This window comes from Pollachius pollachius (assembly GCF_949987615.1).
Source record: "Pollachius pollachius genome assembly, chromosome: 2".
NCBI classification, from domain to species: Eukaryota; Metazoa; Chordata; class Actinopteri; order Gadiformes; family Gadidae; genus Pollachius; species Pollachius pollachius.
The window spans coordinates 2,856,822-2,883,816 of record NC_136935.1 but is presented as its reverse complement, the minus strand read 5'-3'; the positions used below and the strand labels follow the sequence as shown (position 1 = coordinate 2,883,816).

The following is a 26,995-nucleotide window of genomic DNA, read 5'->3' as shown; positions in this document are numbered from 1 at the left end:
TATCGCAGGAAACACTGTCATACTGCGGACAGGCGAATAATGCTTCCAGCGAGAGGAGGAACAACAGTGGAGGCATAAATCAATGCAGACAACACTGAGCTTAGAAACAGACAGAAATATACATAGTATAGAAAAAGAGGAAAGAGAAGCGCCCGTTAAAAAGTGTTGTCTTGCCGGGTCTGCATAATGAGCTACATACAGTACAGCGCCAGCCAGGCGAGACAGAAAAAAAGGGGATAGATAAAGCAGCCCAGGCTCATCCAAAGGGGAATGAAAGAAGTTGTCCGACAATTACAATGACCTAGTTGCCAAGTCAGCAGGCCAGGCCCCTGCCGAGGGCCGATGTGGACCCCGGTGCACCGGCGGGCTGTGCTGGGGGCAGCTCCCCGTTAATTGTGCATTTCGTTGGAGAGAAAAGCCTTTTGATCCACGAGAGGGAAACATCAGTGGGAAGAGGGATGGGTTCGGGGGACAAAGCAACTGGAACAGCAGGATAGAGAGCTGGGGTTTGGGGGACGCAGCCTAGGAAACAGAACAGAGGGTGTTTTCAGTCAGAAGTAGAAAGTGCATTGTATGCATGATAAGGTATGCAGTATATATATATATATATATATATATATATATGTGTGTGAGTATATCAAGTATATTTTTCATTGCATTTATTTATTGTTTCTGGCCTTGGTCTGCAGCTCTGCGGAAAAACAAGCATCGAGTTTTCTTTTTCAGTGGCAGGATCTTTCACTAGTCTGTTCAGCCATAACGTTCCGGGTTCGATCCCCAGTTTCCACAGCCTACTTGTAGGCCTCATAGGTAGCAAGATAACTACCCTAGCGGTTTCTTAATCACATTTATCTGAATTCACTATAGGTCACTTTGGATGAAAGTGTCTGCTAAATGAGTACATAGTAAATAGTAAAGCAATTTAAAGTCATTCTCAACAGTCCGCAATTTTAAAGTATGACCCTATATTAAGTATATGTGCAGCTGTTCTCGTTATGTGTGTAATCTCCACCCACTATCTCTGCTGCCTCCCTCTTACTATATGGTCGGATAGATAATAGTTACTTTGTTATTGTTCCCTGGGGATCTTATGCCAAGGCCCTGTCACAGTGGCTCTGCTAGTGTTCTTATTCTGTGCGATGGATGGGCTTTGAAAGCAGAACCCAGATGTAGTGTAACCAAGGGAAGCCACTGTAGCCTCTTCTGCTATCCTGATCCCGCACGTTCACATTCTGTTCAGATTGGTTTGCCGTTGAAAGTGAATTAAAAAGTGATTGGACCAATCAGTGCGGGGGGATGGGGTGTTATGGTCGATGACGAAGCAAGGAGCACCAAAGCCTAGATAGCAAAAAAAAACGGATGTGTTTTTTTTTTTTTAAACGTTAGGCCGTTTGGAGATGAATTGCAGCCCGACCAAGGCTAAACTTATATTAATTGCATATCTGGATGGTCTCATGAGGCTAGGGGCAATTGCTTTTTTAGGTGTGGAATGTTCTATTGCCTCCACTTTTACATACGGACAAACAAACCAGAAGCAGTCGAAAAAAATGACTCAGAATTGTCCTTGACTTTAAATCAGGAATTGTTGGCTTTTCAAATTAAGAGTGCACGCTGTGATAAACACGTTAGGTGGAACAGCCCCATGCTGGTCCTTCCTCACATTATCCTTCTTGATTCTGTCCATTTGCCGTTCTTTGTAAGGCAGTTGCCACTGCGAGCTGTCAGGCAACCATCATTCCAAACCCAATTTGATTTTTCTTGCTGTGCTGCTGCATGGCTTTTGTTGTGTCGAGATCATTTGATTTCATCGTGTGGATTATGTCAGCTGGTCTGCAAGATTCAAAGCCTAATTAAAAATCGCACTCATATACACGCGTACAATCTAACTTGCGCGCATGCACAGACACAGACACACACACACACACACACACACACACACACACACACCCACACACACACAGAGACACACACACACACACAGATGCCTATAGTATATACGCATATTCCTAGCTTGATCTTGAAATGAAAGCTGATGCAGCATTCCCTTCGGTGTCATGCTGTCACCCGTCTGTAAGATTAATTCAAACCCAGACACCGAGCGCACCTCTCATTGGGTTAAGCAATACGTTTATAAAAACGCATTCATTGTGAAAAATGACACCTATTTCCAGAGCGCGCGGCAAACAAACCGTTTGCAACACCGTGTCTAGCCTGTAAAACTCAGATACAAATTAAAGTGTAAACATGATCTTGCCCAACCCATGGCTTCTTCCCTAGTATCTGCCCGGAGTCGGTTTGTGACCTTTACACAGTGCTGCAGTGCTCCAACCACAGAATAAACCCATTATTCCAGACAGAAAGCGCTCCAGTGTCCCCAAAGAAAACAGGTCCATCACGGGAAGGAAAAGGTGTTTTTCCTCCGATAAGCTCTGAATACAACAGCAGCCCCCTATGCAGAATATGAACTTGAAAGGCGAAATCCTTCGCGATAGCATCACCGGCCCTGTTGATTCCCCTTGGAGCCCCGCGGTTAAGGTGGTGGCTTTGTCTGATGGAACGCAGTTTAAGTGACAGAGCAGAGTACAGATTAAATGTTATCAACCCTGGGTGAAAAACGACCAGTTGCAATGATTTATGGGACCATCTGCAATCCTTGAAAGAGATTTCAGTAGATTCGGGACTACAAAAGAACCTTTGTCGACTTTGTCGCCGATATATCGAATGTCAAAGATTTAAACGCTGGCTAGCAACTTTAGCTTACAGCAGGTGATTTATCGAAGGGAAAGAAATAAAAGTGCAGGATGGGATGTTTGTAATGATCTTTCCTAATTAGTTGACACTAGGGTATGCTGTCTAGCTGATGGTGTGTATTGATTGATTTGTCTCCAACAGGAAGTTTAAGTTTTAATTTTGTTAAACAACATCCTTGTCTACAGAGCCCAGAATGGGACGCAGTGAAGATGGGCTGTAAGAGTATGAGGAGGGATTTATTATCGTCCTGCTGTTCCTCATTCAAAGGGAAGAGGATGTTTTAATGTGTCATGGTATGGTGATGGTATATGTATACACCATATATTCATAATTACAATGTGTTATATTATGTTGTTTTTTTGCGCAAAATGGAGCTTGGGTTCTTTTATTGATCCACCCAACTTCCTGATGAGCTAGAAACCCATTAGACACAAATAACACAGCTCACTCTGCGTCTCCGATGTTCTAATTATCCCGAAGAAGTCTGTGGTAGAACATCAGTCGTAGCAATCAAGTTTATTATTCAATCGCAGCATTTAAAATCAGGGCCACCCACCACCACTGTGTCTTCACGGCGGATTTATCATCCAAATTAGGTAACAACCGAAACCCATCATTTGACTCTGAATCGCGGATCCCTGTGTTGCTGGCGTCAAGCAGCACAACGACACGCATAAAGAGCCATGCTTAAACATCACCATGTGGAGTGACTGGAAGGGAATCAAAGTGTCTCCGAGATCACAGCCCGGCAGCCGGGCCTCAGACAGAATCCTGCATGCTGTTGTCAAGTGGTTCGTAGGACGCTTTATTTATTACTTTCCGTGCCACTCGTTCCTCTGTGTGTAAGTGGGACCGACGTTGCCTTTTCTCTTACAGTGACAGGTTCTCTCTTAGCCGCAGTGTTGACTGTTCTGCTCCGCTAAAGATTAGATCAAATATTAGTGTTTGTTTTATGCAGTGGCTGGTGATCCGTTTCACGTGTAGCGTGTTCTTTCAAGAGACATGGGTCTGTTTTGCATGTGACCTACAAGTAAATATGAGGTGCCATCAATCTGGATCTGTAATGAACTGCGAGAACCCTGTGCTTTGGTCTTAACGGTGGTTCAGGTAAAGAGGCGTGTCATGTGAACCTGGTCGTGGCTGATTGGTCCGGGAGGTGACTTCTAAAGGTAAACTTGTATCCCTCATAAGGGATACAAGCAGTACCAGTATCACAACCCAGTATCTTTGTATCTCAGAGTAGGCGGAACGTATTAACACACTAGCTTATCGTACAGGTGAGTATTTTCCTAAACATGACATTAAGCCACTATATCATAGTTCATTTGATTACCTGGGGCTCTGAACACTCAGCCCAACATTAACACAATTTTACCCTGGGATGAGTTTTAATGCTGCAGTGCACTAATGCCTGTAATTAGATCAGAAATTCCCTAATGCAATCTTTACATGGCTTGATCCTTGACACAGCCGCAGAAGACTCTTCTCTGTTTGGGGATTCCAGAGCTAGCAAAATCTTTGTTTTTCTTGAGGTCACTTCCTGATCCTGTCCTTGGGTCACAGCAATCTCATCAAGGGAATGATACTTGATTAAAGGGTATTACTTTGTAAGCACTAACTTTAATTCAACAAAATTTCATTAGTATTTCTGGAGTTGTCTCCAGTAGTTGTCTGGATAACTTTGCTTTCTTGTTCCGATAAATCCTATATTATTTGCACGGCTTGAGGCAGTCCCTAATATAACCCATACATTTTAAACAGGTATTCGCTGAACGTGACCAGGCTGACAAGAGTCAACAGCCAACTCCATCTCAGTGATTAGATCCTCATTCATCCTGTTTGCATCTGAAGGAACACAACACACAGCAATTCAGAGGGGAGGGGATTAAGTCAAAGGGGGCGGGGTTACAACAAAACCCTGCCCACTTCATGTCTGATTTGTTTCTGGCACCAACCCCGAGCAGCTTCCCCTAAGTCATTCTGGAAGAAAGAGGAAAATAACAATTTCTGGCGTACAAGATAAAAGTGTAGAAGCTTCTTCACAAAAGAAAAAAAGAGAGAGACGTGCCCATGACTGTTATCTCAACGTCAGCGTCATCCCCATTTCAATCAGCAATGCTTCAAAGAGTCTCCACTTGCTCGCGCTTTTTGCAAAGCACAAAGCAGTCCGTGTTCTTTGGCGGCCATCGAGCTAGATTGTCTTTTCAATTGGTGTTATTGCGCAAAGTCCTCTCTGAGCGTGGAGAGCGGCCCATTAACAGCACCATCCGTCTCCTATCTGCCCGGTTAACATCAGCGTGTGTACAGACCGGAGATGACGTTGCTTCAAAACCTAGTCCGAGTCCTGAACCACGGTCTCCATTTACGAAGGCTAAAGTACACACCGCAGGGCAACCGCTGACATCCATGAGCGTAGCGAAGACAGGCCACTTCTCCTTCTCCTCCTCCTTCTCCCTCTCCTTCTCCTTCTTCCTCTCCTCCTCCCTCTACTCCTCCCTCTCCTTCTCCCTCTCCTTCTCCTTCCCTTTCCCCTTCTCCCTCTCCTTCTCCTTCCCCTTCTCCCTCTCCTTCTCCTTCTCCCTCTCCCTCTCCTTCTCCTTCTCCCTCTCCTCCTCCTTCTCCTTCTCCTTCTCCTTCTCCCTCTCCTTCTCCTTCCCCTTCTCCTTCTCCTTCTCCTTCTCCCTCTCCTTCTCCTTCCCCTTCTCCTTCTCCTTCCCCTTCTCCTTTTCCCTCTCCTTCTCCTTCCCCTTCTCCTTCTCCCTCTCCTTCTCCCTCTCTTTCTCCTTCTCCTTCTCCCTCTCCTTCCCCTTCTCCTTCTCCTTCCCCTTCTCCTTCTCCTTCTGCTTCTCCCTCTCCTTCTCCTTCCCCTTCTCCTTATCCTTCTCCTTCTCCCTCTCCTTCCCCTTCTCCTTCCCCTTCTCCTTCTCCTTCTCCTTCCCCTTCTCCTTCTCCTTCTCCTTCCCCTTCTCCCTCTCCTTCTCCCTCTCCTCCTCCTTCCCCTTCTCCTTCTCCTTCTCCCTCTCCTTCTCCTTCTCCTTCTTCCTCTCCTCCTCCCTCTCCTCCTCCCTTTCCTTCTCCTTCTCCTTCTTCCACTCCTCCTCCCTCTCCTTCTCCCTCTCTTTCTCCTTCTCCTTCCCCTCCTCCCTCTCCCTCTCCTTCTCCTTCTCCTTCTCCCTCTCCTTCTCCTTCTCCCTCTCCTTCTCCTTCTCCTTCTCCTTCCCCTCCTCCTTCTCCCTCTCCTCCTCCTTCTCCTTCTCCTTCTCCTTCTTCTTCGCCTATTACCGCCCGGTGAGAGTTTCCTCTCTGCAGCCGCCACAAGGAGGACCATCTGCTCTCAGACTCCTCGCCAGCTGCAGCAAGATATTCCCCCCGTTCAAAAGAAACCCTGGGAAGAAAGACAACAGCAAGGTCTCTAATGGCTTGTTTACACGCCTGAGTGGAGAGGCAAGGACGCTGGGAGTTTTTGGGATGTTTAGCTTGTTGTTTTTTTTTGCGGTGGGGCGGGAGGTACACATTTTTTAGTCTCAACCCTTCCCATCATCATCATTTGAGTGTAAAAAGGCAAGGTGCAGAGCCTGCACAGCTGGCATAGGAGCAGGGCTGAACGGTTGAAAGGTTAATGTTGCGTTAGGGCCGGACAGATGAGGGGTGTAATGGGGAAACGGACCAAATGGTCACCTCCAAGGGTGGTCCCATTCCCGGGGAAATCTCTTCACACACCTCTAAAGGTTAAGATGATAATTACATTGATCAAATAAATACGTATCCAGAGTAGAAGAGCTCCCCTTTACAAGCTGTAGGGTTTTTTTTTGTTTTTTTCTCCACGAATTAACCTTGAATTCAACGGAAGTCATTTTGCATGCGCTTTCATCCAAAACTACTTACATGGTCTGGGTTCATATTCGCCTCCCGAGCCCTGTCGAAAAAACATATCCATGTTGTTTATCGTATCAAGTTTCAGCTCGTCTGGTGAAATACTCGATGTTTGGGTGGGTGTCTGGATGTTTGCTTCGTCTCTTCCTTTAACAACAGGAACCCCAGATCCCCTGCGTCTCCATCCGTAACCCTCCTAATCCTTTGTCATCTGGGAAGCGTTACATCATACTCCCATTAGGGAGAAACTCATTATTTCATAGTTTATCTCAGCCGTGACCTCCTCCATAACACCCTGGGGAAACAATATGGGTGTGTTATTTTGTGTCCGCGCATGTAAAGCGCGGATTACCCGGCTTGTCAATAGCATTCAAGGGCGCGGTGTGGACGAGAGGTGTACGTCATACTGTACCTCTGACCTTCCCTTCCCACCCCCTGTCGGGCTGAGCTCGGTGTAATGGTGATGTATGACCGGGTGAGGTTCACGGGGGTTGGATCTCAATGCATTAAAAATGGATTGGGAGGGGGAAAGTATTGAAAAATGGCCGGCTTATAATTGGTACGCTAAGCCGTCTTTAAAATGCTGAGGAGATGTTTTTCTGTTGTTGTAAAGTATGTTTGTTATTTATCGCTCTTGGTACGGAAAAAGCAGGACATGAGTAAGAATACTAAGTGGATAAATATAATAACTAAAAGTGATTTATTTACCAAGTCAGTAAGGGTGGAAATTTCGTTTGTAGACGAACAATACACGTAAACATAACAGACAGTTGGGGTGATGGGGTTTACTGTATCTGCTCTGTGCAGTTCATTATCCACCCATTAGAGAACTATTGCTATTGACAGCCCTGGCTGTGTGTGTGTGTGTGTGTGTGTGCGTGTGTGTGCGTGCGTGTGTGTGTGTGTGTGTGTGTGTGTGTGTGTGTGTGTGTGTGTGTGTGTCTGTGTCCTTTCCCCCCTGTGTTACAGTTTAATTTCGTCGGAAAGCTGCTGGGTCCCCGTGGAAATTCAATGAAGCGATTACAAGAGGAGACAGGAGCGAAGATGTCCATTCTTGGCAAAGGTTCAATGAGGGATAAAGGCAAGGTATGAAGGAGCACTCGTCGTCTGGATGTGTTTGGTGTTCTTCCCACTGATGTTTTGCCGTGACCGTCACAAAAACATACACGGATGGGTGGAGCTGTTTGTGTTTTGCCATTTTTTCATTGCAATTCTCATTTGTTTATCTATTTAAGGAAAATGTATTAGACACTGTCAATCAGGTTTATCCTATGAGTTGTATTTGTCATTGATTTCATTGATGCGAGTGTCTTGGTTTTCATATCATTCGAGTCCTATCATCCAAGATACATTTCAGAAGACCCTAGTATTATTATTGCTGCTGTATATACTTTAAAATATGGCCAATTGTGATAAAGAGCAAAGGGATTAAGTACACAGCATGGGCTATTTACCCCGGTGTCCCCTGTGAGGAGCCGTAGAGCGGTGTCCTCACACAATCACCGCTGGCCCTGTAAGCGCCTTAGTTACCGTGGGAACAAGCGTGACGACAGGCTATCTCTGTTCCAATTGTCGTGATACAGTTTGAATTGGGTCAATACAATGGGGTCGACCTCAAGACCCCCCCGAGTAGGAAATAATAAGTAATTTCAAATGTTTACGTACATTTTTAGGGAAGAGAACTTTCTGTGGTTTTATGAAGAGAGAAGAGGATGGCACATGATGCTTTTCAACAAGGGAATACATTATTGAGAATATTTTCAATTATATTTTTTATCTTCAGCTATAATAATTCAATGTATACTCCCCAACGTATTCTTATCCGTGCAATGCACCGTGAATCCATTAGCATAACAATGTTTTTATCCACACCCGAGGGCACAACCATCGAGCTAGTTAAGAGAGTGCAGAGGAGTTTTCGGGCAAAAATGCAATCTCATGATCTTAGCCCAAATTAGAAAGCTGTGCTAATGTGAGAGAGGCACAGACACCGACCATGCTATGTGTGCATTGAAACAAGTGGAATAACGTTGAACCTGCAAAATGAAAGGAGCCGTCATTCAAACTGAAAGGACACGAGGAGCTTGTCACGGCGTCGGGAGGAAGAGCGCGTCAAATCAACGAGACGATGCTTCCTGCACGCGTCTCCTTCATACGCCCGGGGCGCAGCAGCGTTGTCCTTCAGGCCGTGTGACGCGCCCGCTGTTTAGGCGGAACAATCCCACAACACAATACGACTAAACAGGCGGTTCGAGACTCCTCGTCTGGCAGCCGGCGAGAGACTGACGCCGGCCGCTCTGCCAAAGAGCATCGACCCTGAGGAACCGGCGGAGACAGGTGTGAGATCCGCTTGCACGGAGGATACGCCGGAAGCAGCCAGAGAGATCAGAGTGACGGCCTTCGTGTCAACGCGGGCTCGGCGCGTATCCATTTCCACCCTCTCTGTCCGCCTCTCATTCCGTTATTGACCGGGGGAGATCCGAATCAGGCTGGATGAGTGGTGCACCCCTGTTGGTCGAGGGAGTTCGGATGGACGTTGGGGAAAGACGTCGACCGCTGTCTCGTGTTGTAGGGCCCATTTTCTCAACGTTTTGAACGCATAAGGAGGGATTGCAGGAGAAAGGGCTTTGATCATTGGCTCAAAGGGTCTGGAGCAAATACTGCAGGATGAGGTGAAGTGGAACAAAGGGAAGCCGGTAATGTTGATGGACTGATGTTTTCCACGACTCCAGGGTTCTCTTCCTCATTGTCGAGGAGAGCCTGATACAGAAGACTCGTCCACTGGAAGCCCCGTCTTCTATGTTATCGGGTCGCCCACAGATAATCACCAGAGAGGTGTTCTCATCCACAAGCTCAGATAGCTTAGATTTTGTAGAGCTCAAACACTTGTGGACAGCTACACCCATGTAGTATTGATACGATCAGCAGAAGTACCCCTAAGTGAAGACAGCCTGACAAAGCAGGTTAATCTTCCATGTGTCTGGTAATGGACACATTCACATTATGTGCTATAATATTAATGTCCTTTATTAATTAATCCTTTAAAACGTATGGCTTAAGACCCATCAAAGTCTCTGTGTGCACGGCTCCGAAACTTTAGCTTGGAAAGAGGGAGAGAGAGTTCTGAATCTGAACTGCTTTGTGAGCATGTTTCTCCTGTAATGCACTACGAAACAATAGTGTCCCGAGTCGCTTATTTTTTATTAAATCACTTCCACAACAGGCCTTGTTAGCTCGGGTCACGTCTCCCAACACGCACACTGTCCCTGGCCCCTCCAGAGGCTGCTGGTCGTCCTCGGTAGCGGCGAGGCGCTGGCCCGCTTCCGAGGCTGCGCTAATCACGGCCTCCCGTATGTCGAGGGATCCGAGCCCAGATGCTGACGCGGGCCGTGCAGCCTCAGCACGTTTAGAGGATGGTGGCCAATGTGCCGTCTTCCACCGGCCCTGACAGACATCACACACATCTGGGACGGTGGGTGCAAGGCCTGCGTCAACACCGGCCCAACCCCCCAAAAAGAAAGAAGAAAGACCATTGTAGTCAATGAAGACACACACATCTCTGATGGCGTTCTGTTTTGACAGCACCCAGCGAAAAACTTCACGCAACACCGCTCAAAATGGAGTGTCACTCAGTGCCGACCATTTACCTTTTCAAATAGCAACACCCAAAAAAGCAATCTTGTGTCTTCTACCTGTGTGCCGGGCCGCTTTAGCCTGGGGGGCTGACACTCGTCTATTGAGCTGCTGCCCCACAATACCAGCATGAATCTCTCTGGGTTCTTCCTACAATGCTGTCCCAGCAGGAAGCTCGCTCACTGCCACGGTTTGAAGTGCTGGTCTTCGACCTCAGTTATAATGGGCAGTGGGGTTTTACAGTTGGATTTGTTCGGATTCAAAGTTGTTTTGTACTTTGGTGCTTCCTCTATCCTCTGGAAGCAAGCCTTCACTGAGCTCCACGGTGCTTCATCAACTGTTTAAAATCAATCAAAATGCACTTACATTTAAAGGTAATTTCTGTGAGGCGAATCAATTTCTACAATGTTTTTCAGCCCACAGACGATCCATTTTATAGAATTCAGCAACTACATTAGAGCAAAACTTTTAAATATCGGCGGCTATGCTGGTCCCCCCGTGGTAATTAGTTCTCTGGTATTTCTAACTAATGGACTCATTAGGGTGACTCGCAGAGTGTGCGGAGCGATCATTGTCAGTCTTCTAAATGAGCAGTCACACTAACGATAGTTTAGGTTATTGCTTCTACGGTGAAAAGAAAAACACCACTTTAAAAAATGCTTTGTTTGTCATATTTGAGTTCACCTTTTCATGAGCGCGCAACGTGGCTCTCTGAGCATATTGCCTCTGAAAGCAGCTTGTAAGAAATGTAACTCAACAGACAACTGTCAGATTTATCCTCCCAGCCATCACGACGGAGCATCTCCAACAAGTTAGGCTCCTGAATGCTTGAAGGAGCACCAGACGATAATGGAAAAGTACCCAAGTGTGGGAGAGTTAACGAAGGCTTCCAGACAGTGTTCCGGCGCAATACTTTGATTGTCTTTTTTGCCGATTCTATCTAAAGATAAGATAACATTTTAATTTTGCAAATATAAACCAGAGAATAACCATTATGTGGCTGCTACTCTTTTTTTTTCTTCTGTTGGTGGACATCTACGAAGTCTACAAATGGGGCTGTTTGCATTCGGCCACGTCGAAGCCTTCAATAGAAAAAGGCTATTCGATTTTAATTGGATGGAAAATGTTTAGATCGCACATGCAAGACGTAATCCCCAAAATGGCGTTTTTCTTTCTATTCTTTTCTGTTTCTCGTCTCTTTCTCATTACAACAGGAGGAGGAGCTGAGGAAAAGCGGAGAGGCTAAATACGGCCATTTGAGTAACGATCTCCACGTCCTGATCGAGGTCTTCGCCCCGCCCGGGGAAGCCTATTCTCGCATGAGCAGCGCTTTGGACGAGATCAAGAAGTTTCTAGTGCCAGTAAGTCTCATTAACTCTCTTCCAGTGCCGGCCGATTTCATTTATATCGTGCATTTCACTCCCGTTGTTTTTCGCTCATTGTTGAGTCATTAATTGTGAAATGAGTCGTCATTATAGGGGGAGACATTGTTTCTCATGCGAGACATGGGAGTCGTCATGAAGCATAGTTTACGGTATATTTTGCCTGATTTTGTCTTTTAATGAACTATAACTCTCTTGTGTCCTCTGAATATGGTGTATTATCAACAAAAGATCCAATGATTGATTCTAATGTACAAGCCCTATATTCAAAAATGTTTTTATTTGCAGTATCTGCTTATTTCCAGTCTCGTAAACATCATCATCGACTTGGTACTGCTCCAAATGCCCTCGCTGGCGTAACAATTATAATTTATTCTACAATTAAATGTGCAGCATGGAACCACTTGCAGGATTCCTCCAATTTATGGCCCGAAGAAAGCTATAACACTGCATAATCTGCATATTTTTTACTCAACTGTGCCTGAGCAGTAAATATTAATTAAGCCTTACAAGGGAGACATGCCTTCAGAAAGGGGTTCTGCCTCAACACAATTATGAAGTTCAGAAAGCTTAAATATATAAATATAATTTTCTACATCTAAACATTTTTTGCATCTCTTTTGCTAATTGGGCCACGGAAGCCTAACCGTAGCCATGCATGAAGATCAAATATGAATAACCATGCACAGTATTAACGACCTACAGCAATATCTTTTATAGATATATGCAGAGAAGGTAGGGGTTAGGCTTCACTGATCAGGGATGAGGTCATTGGGGTTCGAACCGGCAACCTTTCGGCCGGGAGTCAAATACCCTTTATTTTTTCAATTTCAAAAGAAGAATGTTTAAATTCACAATGTGTTAAATTTAAATTAGCTCGCACATCAAGATAACCAGGAGATACCTGTATTCAATGCTGAATGATAGTTATTTTAATAAAAAGTATCAATTAAACATATCTTATAACTGATATAATCTACCAATAAATACTTCTGGTCAGCCCGTACCTCTCTCTTTGTTTACAATAATCGTCCTATCGAAACTCCCAGAACTCCTCCTGTCAGGCCAGCCAGCCAGCCGTGCTACGCTAGTTTGCGTCGCACAGTTACACAGCCAGTGAGAGTGGATAGAACACTGTTTTAAAGTATTGCTCATCCCTACACATTGCAACCTTAACATCTCATGGTCTAATCATCATCACATAAAAGCAAATCCCTTAATTTCAACCCGGCTTTCAGCTTGATTACAGTCCAGCCATATCTATTTAGCTCCAGCTGAAGAGTATCCAAAAAGGAGTGAAAAAGTCTTAGTATCTCGTATAATACAGGCCCCATGAACTTGATTTCATGGAAAATTGAAAAATAAGTCTTACTATCTGCTGCCTGTAATACTGTCTCTGTGAACTTGAGTTCATGGAGAATTGAAAAAGGAGTCAAAACTATCGCCATGAACTCAAGTGCAAGGGGACTGTATTGTAGCAGTTGGTAAGACTCCTTTGTCTGTTCTCCATTAATACCTTGAGTAACCTGAGTTCATGGAAAGTGGAAAGAGTCTTACTATCTGCTACAATACAGTCTAAACTCCGCTGTCGGCCACACTTTCTATGTACACACAGATCTATTAATTCCTCTGTACATAGCAACGTTTTCCCTGGCTTGAGCTGCTTTTAATTAACTCATAGCGCTCCTATTTAAAGGCACTGCCACTGTCTTTAAACTCCAGAAGACGTTTTGAATAGATTAAAATATCCTTCTATCATTTTTCCCATTGAAATATTGACAACGCGTTCAATCAGCCGCTTATGTGTACAAAAAAGAGAATAAACACAACGGGATAATTATTCATTTTCCAAAGGTGGTTTATCTTGGGGTGTGACAAATTAATTTCCCTGTGTAGCTAGATAAAGTTAATTAAATCGACGGGCAAAGGCCGCTTTACCAAAAGTTTGGTACAAAATAAGACCACAGGCTTTAGAATGGACCCCCCTCAATGCTCGCCTCAAAACCGATAACGCTCACACGCACTGTGTGCTGCAATCATAACAAACACATCTCGGGAAAATAATTCAGCTAAAATGCGACAGATGTTATCAACCATTTTGTCGCTTTGGGACCGCTGCAGCGACAGCATATGTCCAAGATGCTACGCTACCGCGAGTCTACTTGGAGGTAGCCAATGGCTGACTTGCATGGTTGAGTACCGCATTTTTAGTTCTTTATTTTTTACAAGTGCGCTACAGAGATGTTACGAACAGGGGGAGATTAAAAAAAGAGTTTCTCTGAAGGGCCATGTGGTTGTAGATGTATTAACTGTTTATTACTGTTACAGTGTTACTTTGACAGACGCTTTCCTCCAAAGCGCTGACAGTGAATACAGATAGAGGTCATTAAGGGAGCAGGTAGGATGCCTACAGGAATGTGAATTGGAGATCGAACCCAGTACCTTTCAGCTGGGAGTCGATTATATATATCCCAGGCGGGTAACTCAGGATTCCCTATAGCAACCACACGCCACCCTGCCCCCTACAGATGATATAGTGCTTCCTCTTCTATGATGCATGGCCCTTTTAAAAGTTTACTGGAACATATCCCCATGTATTGTTTAAATGTCGAACGCGGTCTGTCCCAGTATTGTATAATAGTGTCTGGCATAATCAATTCGTAGTTTGCAGTGAACATTTTAACTATTGAGCATGCATGTTCATTATGCATGGCCTATCAATGTGTTTGTAGGCTATACTTTGTGTTGGAACCACTACACTAAATAATTGAGGCGGCTGCGTTCAACATTGATCTAAAGCCTTATTACAGACTGGCTCCTCTGATAATGTGGTCATCAGGGAGGGTTGAAGTAAGAAAGGACACACAGCTTTTAAAACATCCTTCCAAATGCATTTAGTTGACGCTGTCAGGCAGCCAAGGATCTCAGATCAGTGCTTACGTCTGATGTTTGTAAACGTTAGTCGATGGCTCACTTTAATCTGCTGACCTTTGCGGAAAATGCCTAACTTTGCGCTTTAATACATATTCTTGTTGACATTCAAACTGGAAGTAGCATTAACAGGCACGACGCTCCGCTCACAATATGCTTTGATGGTATTAAACATCTTGGCCGCCTCGGGGTAACCCATTTAGGAGGCTATGGCTTTGGTGCTCCGCAGTGAAACCGTTTACGTGTTCAGGCGTCGACGAGACGTTGAAATCTTGCCTCATCTTGCTCGGTGTTCCTGCAGTGTCATAACCGCTGGTGTGTTTGACGGATGAGCGGAAGATGCTTTATGACATGACAGTTTGGAAGTAATGGATCACGCAAATTGGTTCTCTTGATTGTTTTTATTTATGATATATCAACTCACACTTCTATGTGAGTTGATGGTATACATTCGCTTCTAATTTGTCTCCCTCGAGCCCATCTCAAAGTCAACGTGATACGCTTTGGTAAGCTAGCTGTGAGCGATGGAGAAAGAGACGTCTTGTGTTATAAAGTACATCTTCACCCACCAACTGCAATTGTCGATTTGTTTGTGGAAACCAAACAGTAAAACGAAAGCGATTTTGGTGGGGAAATGAGTAACGTCCCGCTCAACCCATAACTGACTTACCATTTATCAATGAATATTTAGCCTGCAGCGATACCATATGTATGTCTGCTTATGTTCCTGCAGATGTGTGTTTGCGTGTGTGTGCATGCGTGTGTAAACGTGTGTGTGTGCATGTGTCCTTGTGTTCCGTTGTGTGTAACCATGTGTATGAATGTGTCTGTGTGTGCAGATGTGTGTGTGCTCTAGTCTACGCGCGTGTGTTCGTGTGTTTATGTTAGTTTGTGCAAAAATGTGTGCGTGCCAGTGTGTGTGTGTGTGTCTGTGCAAACACTAGTGTGTGCGTCTGCATGCGTGTCTGTGTGTGTGTGTGTGTGTGCGCGCGCGAGAGCGTGTGGCTATTAGGGAGTCTGAATGTGCTGTCATATCGCTGTGTTTGAGAGCATCTGTTGTGAGAGGAGGAGGAAGCTGCCTCTCAAGCGTAACATGTGTTGTTTGCTTCCCCCCAGGACTACAACGACGAGATCAGGCAGGAGCAGTTGAGAGAGCTCTCCTACTTGAACGGTTCTGACGAGACCAGCAGGGGAAGGACAGCACCGACCAGGGCCCTGCGCCCGGCCTTCTCGGCAGGCTCAAGGTGCAACGCTCCACAGACTCAATAGACTGAACACCTCCTCAGAGCTTGGCGGAAAAGTAGAACATCGATAGGGAAAACGCAGGAGTTTGGTCACACTGAAAAGCCGGTGATCTTGGATCTTGTTGCATTCTTGAAGGGACAGTGTGTTGTTTTTGTTGTGTGTTCGCTTTGTGCGACAGAGGATGCACCTTTAATCGTTGCACCTACAAAACAATAGGGCTTGTTTGTCGCAACATCGTAATTCAATGGCCGCCTCCGTTTTGGAAGCATAGGGGAGTTGGAATGTTAGTTATTATGTTAGTAGCAATGTTTTTCAAGAGGAGACGTAGTTGTGTTTGAAACTGCCAAAGCGTTTCTCATGCAAGACTTGCGAAACAAAGTTTTCATTAGACTAGGTTTCGGTATATTTATGCTGATTTAGGATTCTACAGTACTACATCTCTCTTGCGTGCTCTCAATATGGCAGAGTATCTGTAAGAAAACAATCCCATGATGCATGCGTGATATTTTGTCGGCTGTGCACTACTGTGCGCTGGTATGTTGATAAAGATTTCCATATCAACCTTTACAACATAGTACTATTGAGGATTTACCAAAGAAAATACTTTAGTTTAACTCCATTTAATTATTGGTCCTCTAACCCTGCAGTAAGATTTTGAAAGAACGGCCACATTCTTTTTTACGTTGGTCCTGCGGTCAAAATTCACATTTACAACTTAATATGAGAAATGATCTGCCTGAGCCAGACAGTTCACCCCAAGCAATCAGTCTTATATCTATTGAAGGTTAGCCTTCAGCATACTGGAAGAAATTGACTATAAAAAAAACAATTATATTCTGACTAAAGATTAGTCAATACCACCAGCCATGAAAGAGCAGAAGCAATTGTACATTTGGTCCTGCTGGTTTTTGCTGCCAGCAGGCGAAAAAACGTTTCATCTGAAATAAATCCAACAATTGATAATTGCCTTGGCTATGCTGCCTGTATGCGTGCTTAATCGACTGTCTGTATTTCTGCCTGTTTTCACCAGGGGCCGTGGCGCTATTGGCAGAGGGTCGGTGGCTTCTCGCGGAGCCCCGTTGACTCAGAGCAATCCAGCCAGTGCTGCTGGAACCAGGGACACACCGTCCCACAGAGGCAGGGGTGCCCCGGCAAATCCTGGATACCGGCCCCCACTGTTACCAATCACACATGAATCCTATGAAGACTACGTAAGTAGGCTGACTTCTCACATTCAGTATCCTCGTGGAGTTTATGCAGCATGCACACTCTATCAACGTATACAATGTGAAAAACAAAGAGCTAATTATTTTAATGTATTGAAATGTATTCAGGACCAGCAAAATAAAGTACCGTCACAATAAAATGTGACAACTTTGCACTGAATTTGCTGAAAGTGATTTAAAGCTACAAGGTGTGCTACGTGATATAGTAGCTAGCCTACTCTAGGCCCTTTGTCATTCAAAATAGAGTGAATATTACCGAGTGTAACCTCATCCGGTGCAGCCTATTTTAAGCTGTAGAATGAAACATAGCTGCATAACATGACACGATTGAAACATAGGCAAGACATCAAATCTTTTAAACATAGAGAAAACTTAAACCAATTACATTCAGCATCCCCCCATCCATTCACACAGAGGCAGCAGTTTCAACGGTGTCCTAATGACCAATTTAAACAGCATTGTTTCAGGAGTTTTTCAGCAGCCGGGCTTTTTAGTAACAAAGGAATCCAGCGGCGTGTACTGAGAGAACTTCAAGGTTCAAGTTAAAATTATGCATCCTTAGATACCGAGAAAAAACCACGCCAAGGTCACTGTTACAAAGGTAGGGTGAAGTTACATCCAAATGGAAAAAGGCAACACTTTTGTTGCTCTATTTCCTCTGAGATTCCCTGTTAAGCAACGCTCCCGCATGCGCTGGCAATTTGAGATTGGCCCTGTCTGCATGGGGAAATGCGCTCGCACAGACTCATTACCAAGCCAAATTGAGTTCTGATGGAGAGCCTGTGTATTTTATGTGTAGTCAAAAGAAGCCGGCCCATTTTTTTTGTAATTGGAGGTTGGGAAGTAGGGTGACAGCCAAGTAGCTGTAGGGGGGGATTATGGCATCAAGTTCCCTCTGAACATTTCTCTTCCTTCTCTAACACCCCCCCCCCCCGATCTCATGTTGCTTGTATTTTTGTACCTTCAGCGCCCATTTTTATATTCCGCTGTTTTTCCACATCATACAGTCGAGACCTCCAAGCAAGGATTCAGACACAGACGAGACCACAGACACAGACTCAGACATGGAGAAGCTGTTGTGTGCCTGCTCGTTGTTCCAAACCCTATCCCGGCGTTGTGCGCGGCTCTCGGAAAAAACACAACGATCGCCTGCCAACGTGACTGAACGTGCAGCTGCAAATATGTTCTCTGCCTCCCTATCGCGTGACGCTGTGCGTCTCCAGGGGTGCCTCAGATTGATGGACTCTGTCTAATTGTCAGTCTGGGACACTGACACTGTTTGTTATCGTACCTTATAGTGGGCGGTATCGATTCGGAACTTCAGTAGGGAAAACGCACCTCTAATATATGGAGACGTAGATGGGGAGGGAGTGAAAGAGGGCGAGAGGGGGGGGGGGGGGGGGGGCGGATGAAAGAACGATCACATGTCACTCGTATCGTTTATAATTTATGATCGGAACCATTCTTCAATATAGATATTGCCTCTGCACACCTGACCTAGGTTTATCCTCTGCTCCAGCGCTCAGACCTCTGGTTATTCCTACCGCTCACTATATAAATAAATGCCGGATATTGCAACACCTTAGTTGCTCTTGACCTGGAGACGCACTGCAGACGCGTCGTCACCTGGCAACATCAGATCGGGCATCCGGCTGTCCTGCTGCTCACTTTAACGGCCAAGTCGTTTGAGCAAAGGAGTAACATTGAACGGGACGGTTATGGTACCAGTCGACAATGTGCTGCACATGTTAGTGCTCGGTTTCGTTTCGTTATTTTAAGATTAGGCTACTTAGGATCACATCGTCACTACAAACGCTGTTTGCAGCCCGGCACATGGCCCTACGACAGCCCAATAAGCTTCATCTCAAATCCGCGTCGGCTGTGCTTTTCCCGGGCTGCAACGCGTACCCGGTAGGTTTTCCTCGGAGAAACCATCAGGAACGTATGCGTTGCGTTGCGTTGCATTACCATCTCAGACTAACTCATAGACCCAGGGCGGGCAGACATGAAGTCGTTCCATTTCTCCATAATTTAGTGCTGATCGTCCCATCAAGACCCCCCTCCCCCCCGCGGCTGTGGGTCTGTCAGAGAGCGCCGGGTCGTATTGTATAACGCCATCTCTCAGGGGAGACGCTCGGGATTGATGGAGTCTGTCATGTTGTCAGCCTCATAAAAAAGTGATATTATGCAGAAACAGGGGGGGGGGGGTGGGAGATGGGGGTTGGGGGTGGGGGGGGTGTTGCTTGGTACCTGTTAACGGATGGTATTGACTTACGGCTTGTGCAGTGTTCCTGCAGTGTTACCCATACATAGACCAATGTGTGGTAGCCTGGTTCTTCCAGACGCTCGTACTGCATTTCATTTGCACAGAGAGTCTGGACCCACTCAATTGACAAACGTTAACTCACTTGAAGGCGGGTGTCTGTTGAAGTTTAAAACTATTGGAATCTGCCCAGTGCCACTCTGGATCTGCCATAACCAATCGCTAACGTTTGGCCGGGAATCACGTTGCGCGCGGGCTGTCAACAAACCAAACACCGCGCGTGAAGATGCCCGTCAACGAGAGCTGACTTTGACGTCATTGATCTCAGCCGCTCCCTCTGTTCGCAGTTTGGACGCAGAAAATTTAGACGGAGAAAAACCCACGAACATGCCGCAGACCCAGACGTAGTACTGAAGGGAAATTCAAATTGAGCGGAAGTACTAAATGTGTGTCGCAGCGCCACAGAATGAACACCGAGCGCCACAAATTGATTCTGCTTTTATCTATTTTTTTAAATTAAGCGATTTTGAAATATAAATATCGTTCCTTTCATTCATCTCCGCACTCTTTCTCCCTGTCATTGTCGTTCACACAAGCACACGCACACAGAGACAAGCGCGCATACATGCCAATGGTGCGCGGGTACACTACCACTTATTGGATAAACCCGCGTATCATAAATGCACACGCACTGACAGCGGATTCGCCCGCTCCTCCCCTCAACGCGCCTACAAAGGAAAACCCGAAACAGCGGGATATTTGCGATTAATGTAAAATGCGGTTATAGTTTATATATATTACGATGTTAGACCCCCAGCCCGTTCTGCCGGCGGTTTGAATTCTCTCTGCAGCAGATGCTGGAGATCGGGAAGATCGGGAAGGCCGGTCCACTCTGAAATGTATTTTTTGCGCGATTGCCCCATTACGCGAATGAGCAAACGCTCCCGTCAGGACTCCATGTCTTAGCCCCCCCCCGTCAGAGGGGCACCACACATTGCTACCTGGTCTGTGGAAAACACTGTTCCGGGTGTGGGGGCAAACCGCACGGTGGGAAAACATTGCATATATACCATCCGCTGCATATCAATGTTGGTCTACAGTGGTAAAGGGGTGTTTGTTGTTGTTGTTGAGGCGTTTAATTGGAAGGAAGGGTTAGGGTCGTTATGCGCTTTGGTCTTTTGTTGTGATGGATGGGCTATAGGGGCCAGCCCGTTCCTATATAGTGCTGCATTGGTTGGTTTTAATGGCTTCATGCTTTAGCCTCCTCGGTTTTTGTGTCGTCTCTGACTCCAATAACAACATTTCCATGCGAGCGCAGGAGAATCAAAGGCACGTGGGCCTGGTCTTTTATCAGTGTACACATCAGGGCTCGCTGTACTGTGTTCCTGTATACATATTGGTGTGTACAGTGTGGTGTGTTTTCCTGTGTACACTCTGGTGTGTACCGTTTGGTGTGTTTTTCTGTATACATACTGATGTGTCCACTGTAGTGTGGGTGAGTACACATTGGTACACTGTAGTCTGGTTGAGTAGGCGTTGATATAAGTACATCTGATGGGGAAAACTGTAGTATGTTTTTTCGTACACGTTATTACCCCGTATTATATTCTAATACACAGTGGTATACTGTAGTCTGTGTCGGAATGTTGTACTTAAGTTGGTTTTCATCCACATTGGGACCGACTTCATGTGTTTGCCTTAGAAAATGTTATTCTCCCCCATCCATAATAAATCTTTGTTAAGCTTCATTAAGCTACTGTAAGGATCTCCCATCTGGATAGCGAATGCCAGCCAACATAACAACCCATGGTCATAAGAGGTTGGGCTTTATTTATCATAACTAACCTGCTGTGCTTTGAACCACGCTTTCTTCAATATATTCCTCCTAAACGGTGTTGCACGCTTAATTCCTTAATGCATTAACACACCGACAATTGGATTAAACAGATCGTTTTTGATTGCTTCTGAATCTTTTTCATCTACATTTAATTAACACACTGCGCTCTCTGCAATGTGTTGCGTCAGCCATTTTCAACTAATTTCATTAAACTGTATGTTCGCGAAAAATTGAAGGGCATGTAACAAACTCTTTCGACATTGAACGGCATGCTTGTGTATTTCATGCGATTTATTGCTCTAACTCGTGGCCGATATCTCCATCTTTTGTTATCCTAGTGTGTTTTTTTCATCTTTTTATTACTTCCCCTGATATGTAGAAAATCCCATTATTATCTGAGGGCACTGTTTGTTCATAGAAATGCACTGTGTGTGTGTGTGTGTGTGTGTGTGTGTGTGTGTGTGTGTGTGTGTGTGTGTGTGTGTGTGTGAGTGTAAGCGTGTCTGGCATGGGGCAGGACTTAAACTGTGCTGCTTATGGTGTGCTATAACTATAATATATATGTGACTGGAGACAATAAATAAACCAAGTATTTCATGAAAAAACCCTGCCAAGAGCAACTATTTCAAAAATAAAAATGCCAACCAAAAGTGGCAGTTGCGGTAGTTGGTAACCGGATAGAAACAGACACAAAGGCACAGATACACATCTGTCTATTTCTTTTATCATATCACAATTCAAATCCCATCCAAACCTTATCATGCTATAAACCAGTGGTGCTTGAAAAACGGTATATGCTTTCCCTGACAGCGGATCAGGATTTTACAAATCGCTAGCTTCAGAATGGCATAAACTGGGCGCTTGCTGAAAGCAGAACATTGCAGAAGATGCGATGCAGTGAGAGCCTTAATGTGATTCACCACAGAGCTCCACCAAGCCTGGAGAGCAGAGTCGAGTGCAGAGAAAATCTTTTCTCAATGTATCATCTCGTTCTTTCCCAGATGCTAGAAGTAGCCTGCTGCCCCTTTACTGCAGATGTAAGTCGGCTGAGTTAATTGCTTAAGGAGAGTGGTTTGGCTAAACACTGCAATTACTTATCCGTAGAGAACTTTAATAACAGGCAATGAGGACACATTAGGATACATCGCCGGTGAGTAATTCAGCAGCTTCATGTCTAAAGACTCATGCGTCAAGACAGGGAGACGCAACATCTTTTATCAACATACGTATTTACTGAAATTAACATTTTTTATATATAAGTTCTATATAAAATTTCTATATAAAAATTAACTGAAAACATTCAATCACATTTCTTTTTGTCTTTGTTGCAAAAACAATTCAACTATGATTTCGGGAAATAATTCTTTACAAAAATAATGCAGAGGTGATGAAAATACACCTTCCTTTTTTTTTAAAGAGCTGTTGGTGGAAAATGCTACAGCACCGCTGGACCGAAACAAAACTCCTAAGTCGTATTAAGCGGTTGGTCGAACAGTAAACGGCCCATCTTCTCTTTCCGATATTCTACCTAGCAACAGCTAAGGCAACTTAGCAGGCGAGATTCATTCGTCGGGGCCGCAACTGCGAATCAGTCAGTGTCGGGGGCCGATAGGATGTCGATGGATAACAGAGCACATGGACAAGGGCCCCTGTAGGTCTGCGCGGTGCTAATTACTCTGAGCCAGGCCGCGTCCACCCATGGTGTCCCCGCGCCTGATTTATTCCCCCTAGCCTCCTGCGACGGCGGCGGCTCGGTGGCTAATTGATTACCGCGGTTCAGGGAGAACACTGGTAGAAGAAGGTACAGTTTTGCAAGAGACAGGGGGGCTAAGAAACACGCTATCTTGGTGAGGTAGATGGTGTTGTTGTTTTTTAATTGCTTGTTTTTTAACTCTAAGTCTTTGGTTATAATTGGACGAGCTAGGAGCTAGGAGGTTCGACTCCCGACCGGAAGTTGTGCTGGGCCGAGTGGTTTCCATAGCACGTGTTGGCATTGTAGAGTGAGATTCCCAACACACCTAGCTTCTCCATTATGTCAACTATCTGTATTCGCTGTTGGTCGCTTTGGATAGAAGAGCCTGCTAAAGTAGTTAATAGTAATAGTAGAGTAAAGTGGCTTGAAGTACTTGTTTATTTTATCATTCTGACTGGGAGACGGGGCCAGATTTGTTTTCGTATAATTATTCTATTGACTCCATTTAAAAGTTGAACTCCATCCACGAAGCATTTGGACATATGAAAATTGCGGAAATAAATTGTCAATTAGTGGACTTGCTTGACTCCGTTTGTCTTCGTAGAGAAGCCCTCTACAGAGAACAGAGCCAGATGGATTCTCTGAGCTGCTTCATCCGAGACATAATTTGTGTTTTTAATTTAGTCAAATCTAGGCTCATTCAAATAAACCTCAATCCCTTCACATTTCCATTGGTCAAAAGACTGCTTGACAATGATTTGGATGTTAATTAAGTTAAACTATTATATATTTAGGCGTACTGCACACCATGTCATTAAAAAAAGAGGAGAAAAAAAGAACTTAAGTGAATGGGGAAACTGACAAGGCTGAATGAAGAATAATAGGTTTGTATTAAAGGCACACATTGCGAAGGTCATGCATGACTCAGCCCTGAGTGGATCGGGACTCCTGTCGCTTGTTCGGACGGTGTGCACGTGAGAAACAGCGCACGGTGATCCAGGAGGGGGGACACCAGTATAAACGTAACAAAAAGGAAGGACTTCTTCCCTACAATCCCTACAGCGTTTTACAACAGCGCTATTAACATTTCGATGGATTAGTTTAAACCAGATAGGGAATAACGATTATTAACCTGGGACGGACAAACAATGTTTATCATCCTTCTGATGTTCATAATCAATGCCCCCATGCGGGGAGGAAATAAACATCTCAGTTCTGTGTGTTTTGGGCTAACCTCGGTAACACGTCTTGCCGGTATCGCGTGGCACATCGATGGCTCCCTTAAAACGAGGGCATGCGCACGCTCTTGTTTCTCGGGCCCGGCCGCTGATCGATAGATCAGATCTATATTTGAGTTGGATCAGGGCCTGAGAGGTGTCAACAAGGCTTTCCTCGTAAACCCACAAGCGTTAATCAATGCCTCTGCTCGACGCCGGCTTGTGCCGCACCGCTCGCTCGCACTACCCTTGTCTCGTGTGGACAGGGTTATAACGAGCTCGGTCTTTTGCTCACATAGCGATATTGTATTCTATTTCATGGCTCACCTTTAGGGGCCCTAGCTGGGCCCAGAGGACGGTCGGTTGGTCGCAGCTCGTTCACGCTGTCGGTTTGTTTCTCCCGCCGCAGAGCTACGACGACGGGTACGACGGGCAGTACGACGACGAGAGCTACGACGCACACGACGACAGCTACAGCAACCAGTCCAAAAGGTACGCCCGTGTTCGGAGGTTTGAAAACCGTATTTCCGGAATTGAATTTGTTATTTTTGAATCAAACACGGTATCTTCGACTAAAATGTTACTTTGAGTGCAATTTTAATCCAACCACTGATATTGGATGCTACAATAGCTTCGAGTGAAATATTTTTGAATCACCATAAGGGTTGCTTATTAATTAATTATCTTTTTATCAAGATAATTAATGGTTATCTTATATCAACAATTATAAATGACTAGTTAAACAACAATAACATAATGAAAAACATACCATTATGATTGCTTTATGAAATTCAATGTCCAACTATTTTTTTTTTTACATAAAAAATGAACAGCACAGCAGAGATGCTGCAACAGTTTTGTGTAAGAGTGTGTGTTCGATTGTGTGTAAGGGTGTGTGTAAGATTGAGCCCGTCCCTGTCGGTAGCCAGGAGACTTTCAGAATCCAGCCGTGTTCTGTCCACTCTGTCCCTACCTCCACTGTAACACCAGCCGGCCGTCTGCCTGGCTGGTGTTACAGTGGTCAGAGTGGCGTGTTGGAGTGGTTTGAGTGGGAGGCGTTCTGGGAGTGTCTATAGCAGGATCCTTGTAAACAAAGAGAGGTCAGGCGGGCCAGCATTTTTATTTGTAGACTATATATCAGTGATAGGATGTGAATTTATTGATCGATCATTGATCGATAAGCATTGACTACAGTTAGGTCCTTATATTCACGTATCATATTTAAACTACTCTGTTTTTTACTTTACTTTTTCTACTATGATTCTAATTTAGCATTTCAGAATTTTATGAATATGGACACGGTACCAGTGATGACTCCTACAATAACTATGGTAAGGATTGTATATATTTATGTTCCTAAACTATCCTTTTATCCCTTGGGCACTGTATGTATTATATTGCTACTGTTAGAAAAAATGACCCTCAACTCTAGTCTTTCCCCCATTTCTTCTCCCTTTGCGTCTCTGCGAACCTTACTTAAAGTCTTCCCTGTGAGGATTTATGATCCGACTGGAACCATTTCCATTGCACTTGAAGTATTACCTTCAAAAAACGCAGTGCCAAAGATGCATTCATAAAGTAGTCGTCCCATGGTTAAACAACAAACACTGCCTTCCCAAACATGAAAAGCATCTATTAGTGGAAACAGACTGGCCCCTGACAGTCACAATGACATCACTCGTCCCGATCCAGCGTGGAAGAGATCAAGTTTCACAGCGGAGAGATGAAGGAAAATCCTTTCGGTTCCGGCTCACTTAAAGTCAGTCCCCATACTAAGGCCAACCGGCTACAGCTAAATCTGCAACACATACACTTCCTACCAGGGTTTGGCTAGCACATCACACACGCTGACTGTGACTGTGGGCTCTCCTCTAGTTGTATAAAACACCATGCTTAGATTACACACACACACACGCGTACACACACACACATTCGTTCGCAGAAATACTGCAGGTGCACACAAAAACACGCATGCACTTACGCACTAACGCACTTACACACACATAGACACACACACACACAAACAAAGAACCTTCTCGACACATAATCGTATTGTCACACTTGGTTTGTTTCGAGGTGTTGTTCATTTGCAGCACAATGAATACAGCAGCGAAAATAAATGATCTGATGTAATGCTCCAAGGACACAACATCTTATTTACATTTTGATTTTAATATATATATATATATATCCGCTGTGAATCCCAGTCGGTTGTTGATGTCCGTGTCATTTGGCTCTTCCCTGAAGGACGGAGCCAAGTTTGGCTTCTCTGGTCAAACAGAGGAGAGACACATTTATCGAAATTCATTTTTTAAAGGCGTGCTGGACAGGAAACACGTCTCGTCAACGCCAGAAAGGGCTCTGCGTATTCGTCTCGCACACGTTTTAGATTAGAGGGAAGAGGTGGACCACGCAAAGAGAGATGCGACGAAAGTGTGACAGAGTTCATTTTCATTTCCTGGGTCCCAGCGCCTTTAGGAACAAAGGTCTGTCGCTCCGTGGCACTGTGGTAAATGTGGGTGTGTTTTTCTACGAGTAGTTTGATCTTTCACACATCGTGTTTCTGTTGCGCTGCAGAAGAGGACTGGGCAGTGTGTCGGCCCAACCGCAAAGCCCCGACAGTCCGACTCTCGAGAGGAGGCTACAGAGAACATCCTTATGGGAGATACTGAAGGTTGATTTCATTTTTTTTATGCCCCCCCCCCCTCATAAAATGTTACGGCTCTTCCTGCCATCATCTATTTCCTCGAAAGCCGTTTTATTTCCTTTTTCGGTGGAAAGAAACACTGTAAAGCCAACAATAATCTGACCTTTCAATTTACAACACAATGTTCTCTTTTACTTGCCTTATGTTTATCTGTTGACGGTGGATTTGGTATTTTTTGTGACATGGAGGGAACCTAAGTGGAACCTAAGTGACTTGGATACCCAGGCATAAACACTA

The 26,995-nt window shown here is 44.9% G+C and overlaps 1 protein-coding gene across 1 annotated transcript in view; it reads left to right on the top strand.

Moving 5' to 3' along the window:
- khdrbs2 (KH domain containing, RNA binding, signal transduction associated 2) overlaps positions 1–26,723 on the top strand; it is a gene marked incomplete at both ends in the record, with an annotated part of 38,040 nt that extends 11,317 nt beyond the window's left edge. The window contains 7 exons of the mRNA XM_079729358.1: positions 7,594–7,710; positions 11,472–11,618; positions 15,687–15,814; positions 16,846–17,026; positions 24,461–24,543; positions 25,324–25,382; positions 26,629–26,723. Coding sequence (XP_079585484.1) covers positions 7,594–7,710; positions 11,472–11,618; positions 15,687–15,814; positions 16,846–17,026; positions 24,461–24,543; positions 25,324–25,382; positions 26,629–26,723 — 810 coding nt within the window. The remainder of the gene's footprint in view (positions 1–7,593; positions 7,711–11,471; positions 11,619–15,686; positions 15,815–16,845; positions 17,027–24,460; positions 24,544–25,323; positions 25,383–26,628) is intronic.
- Between the last annotated feature and the right edge of the window lie 272 nt (positions 26,724–26,995).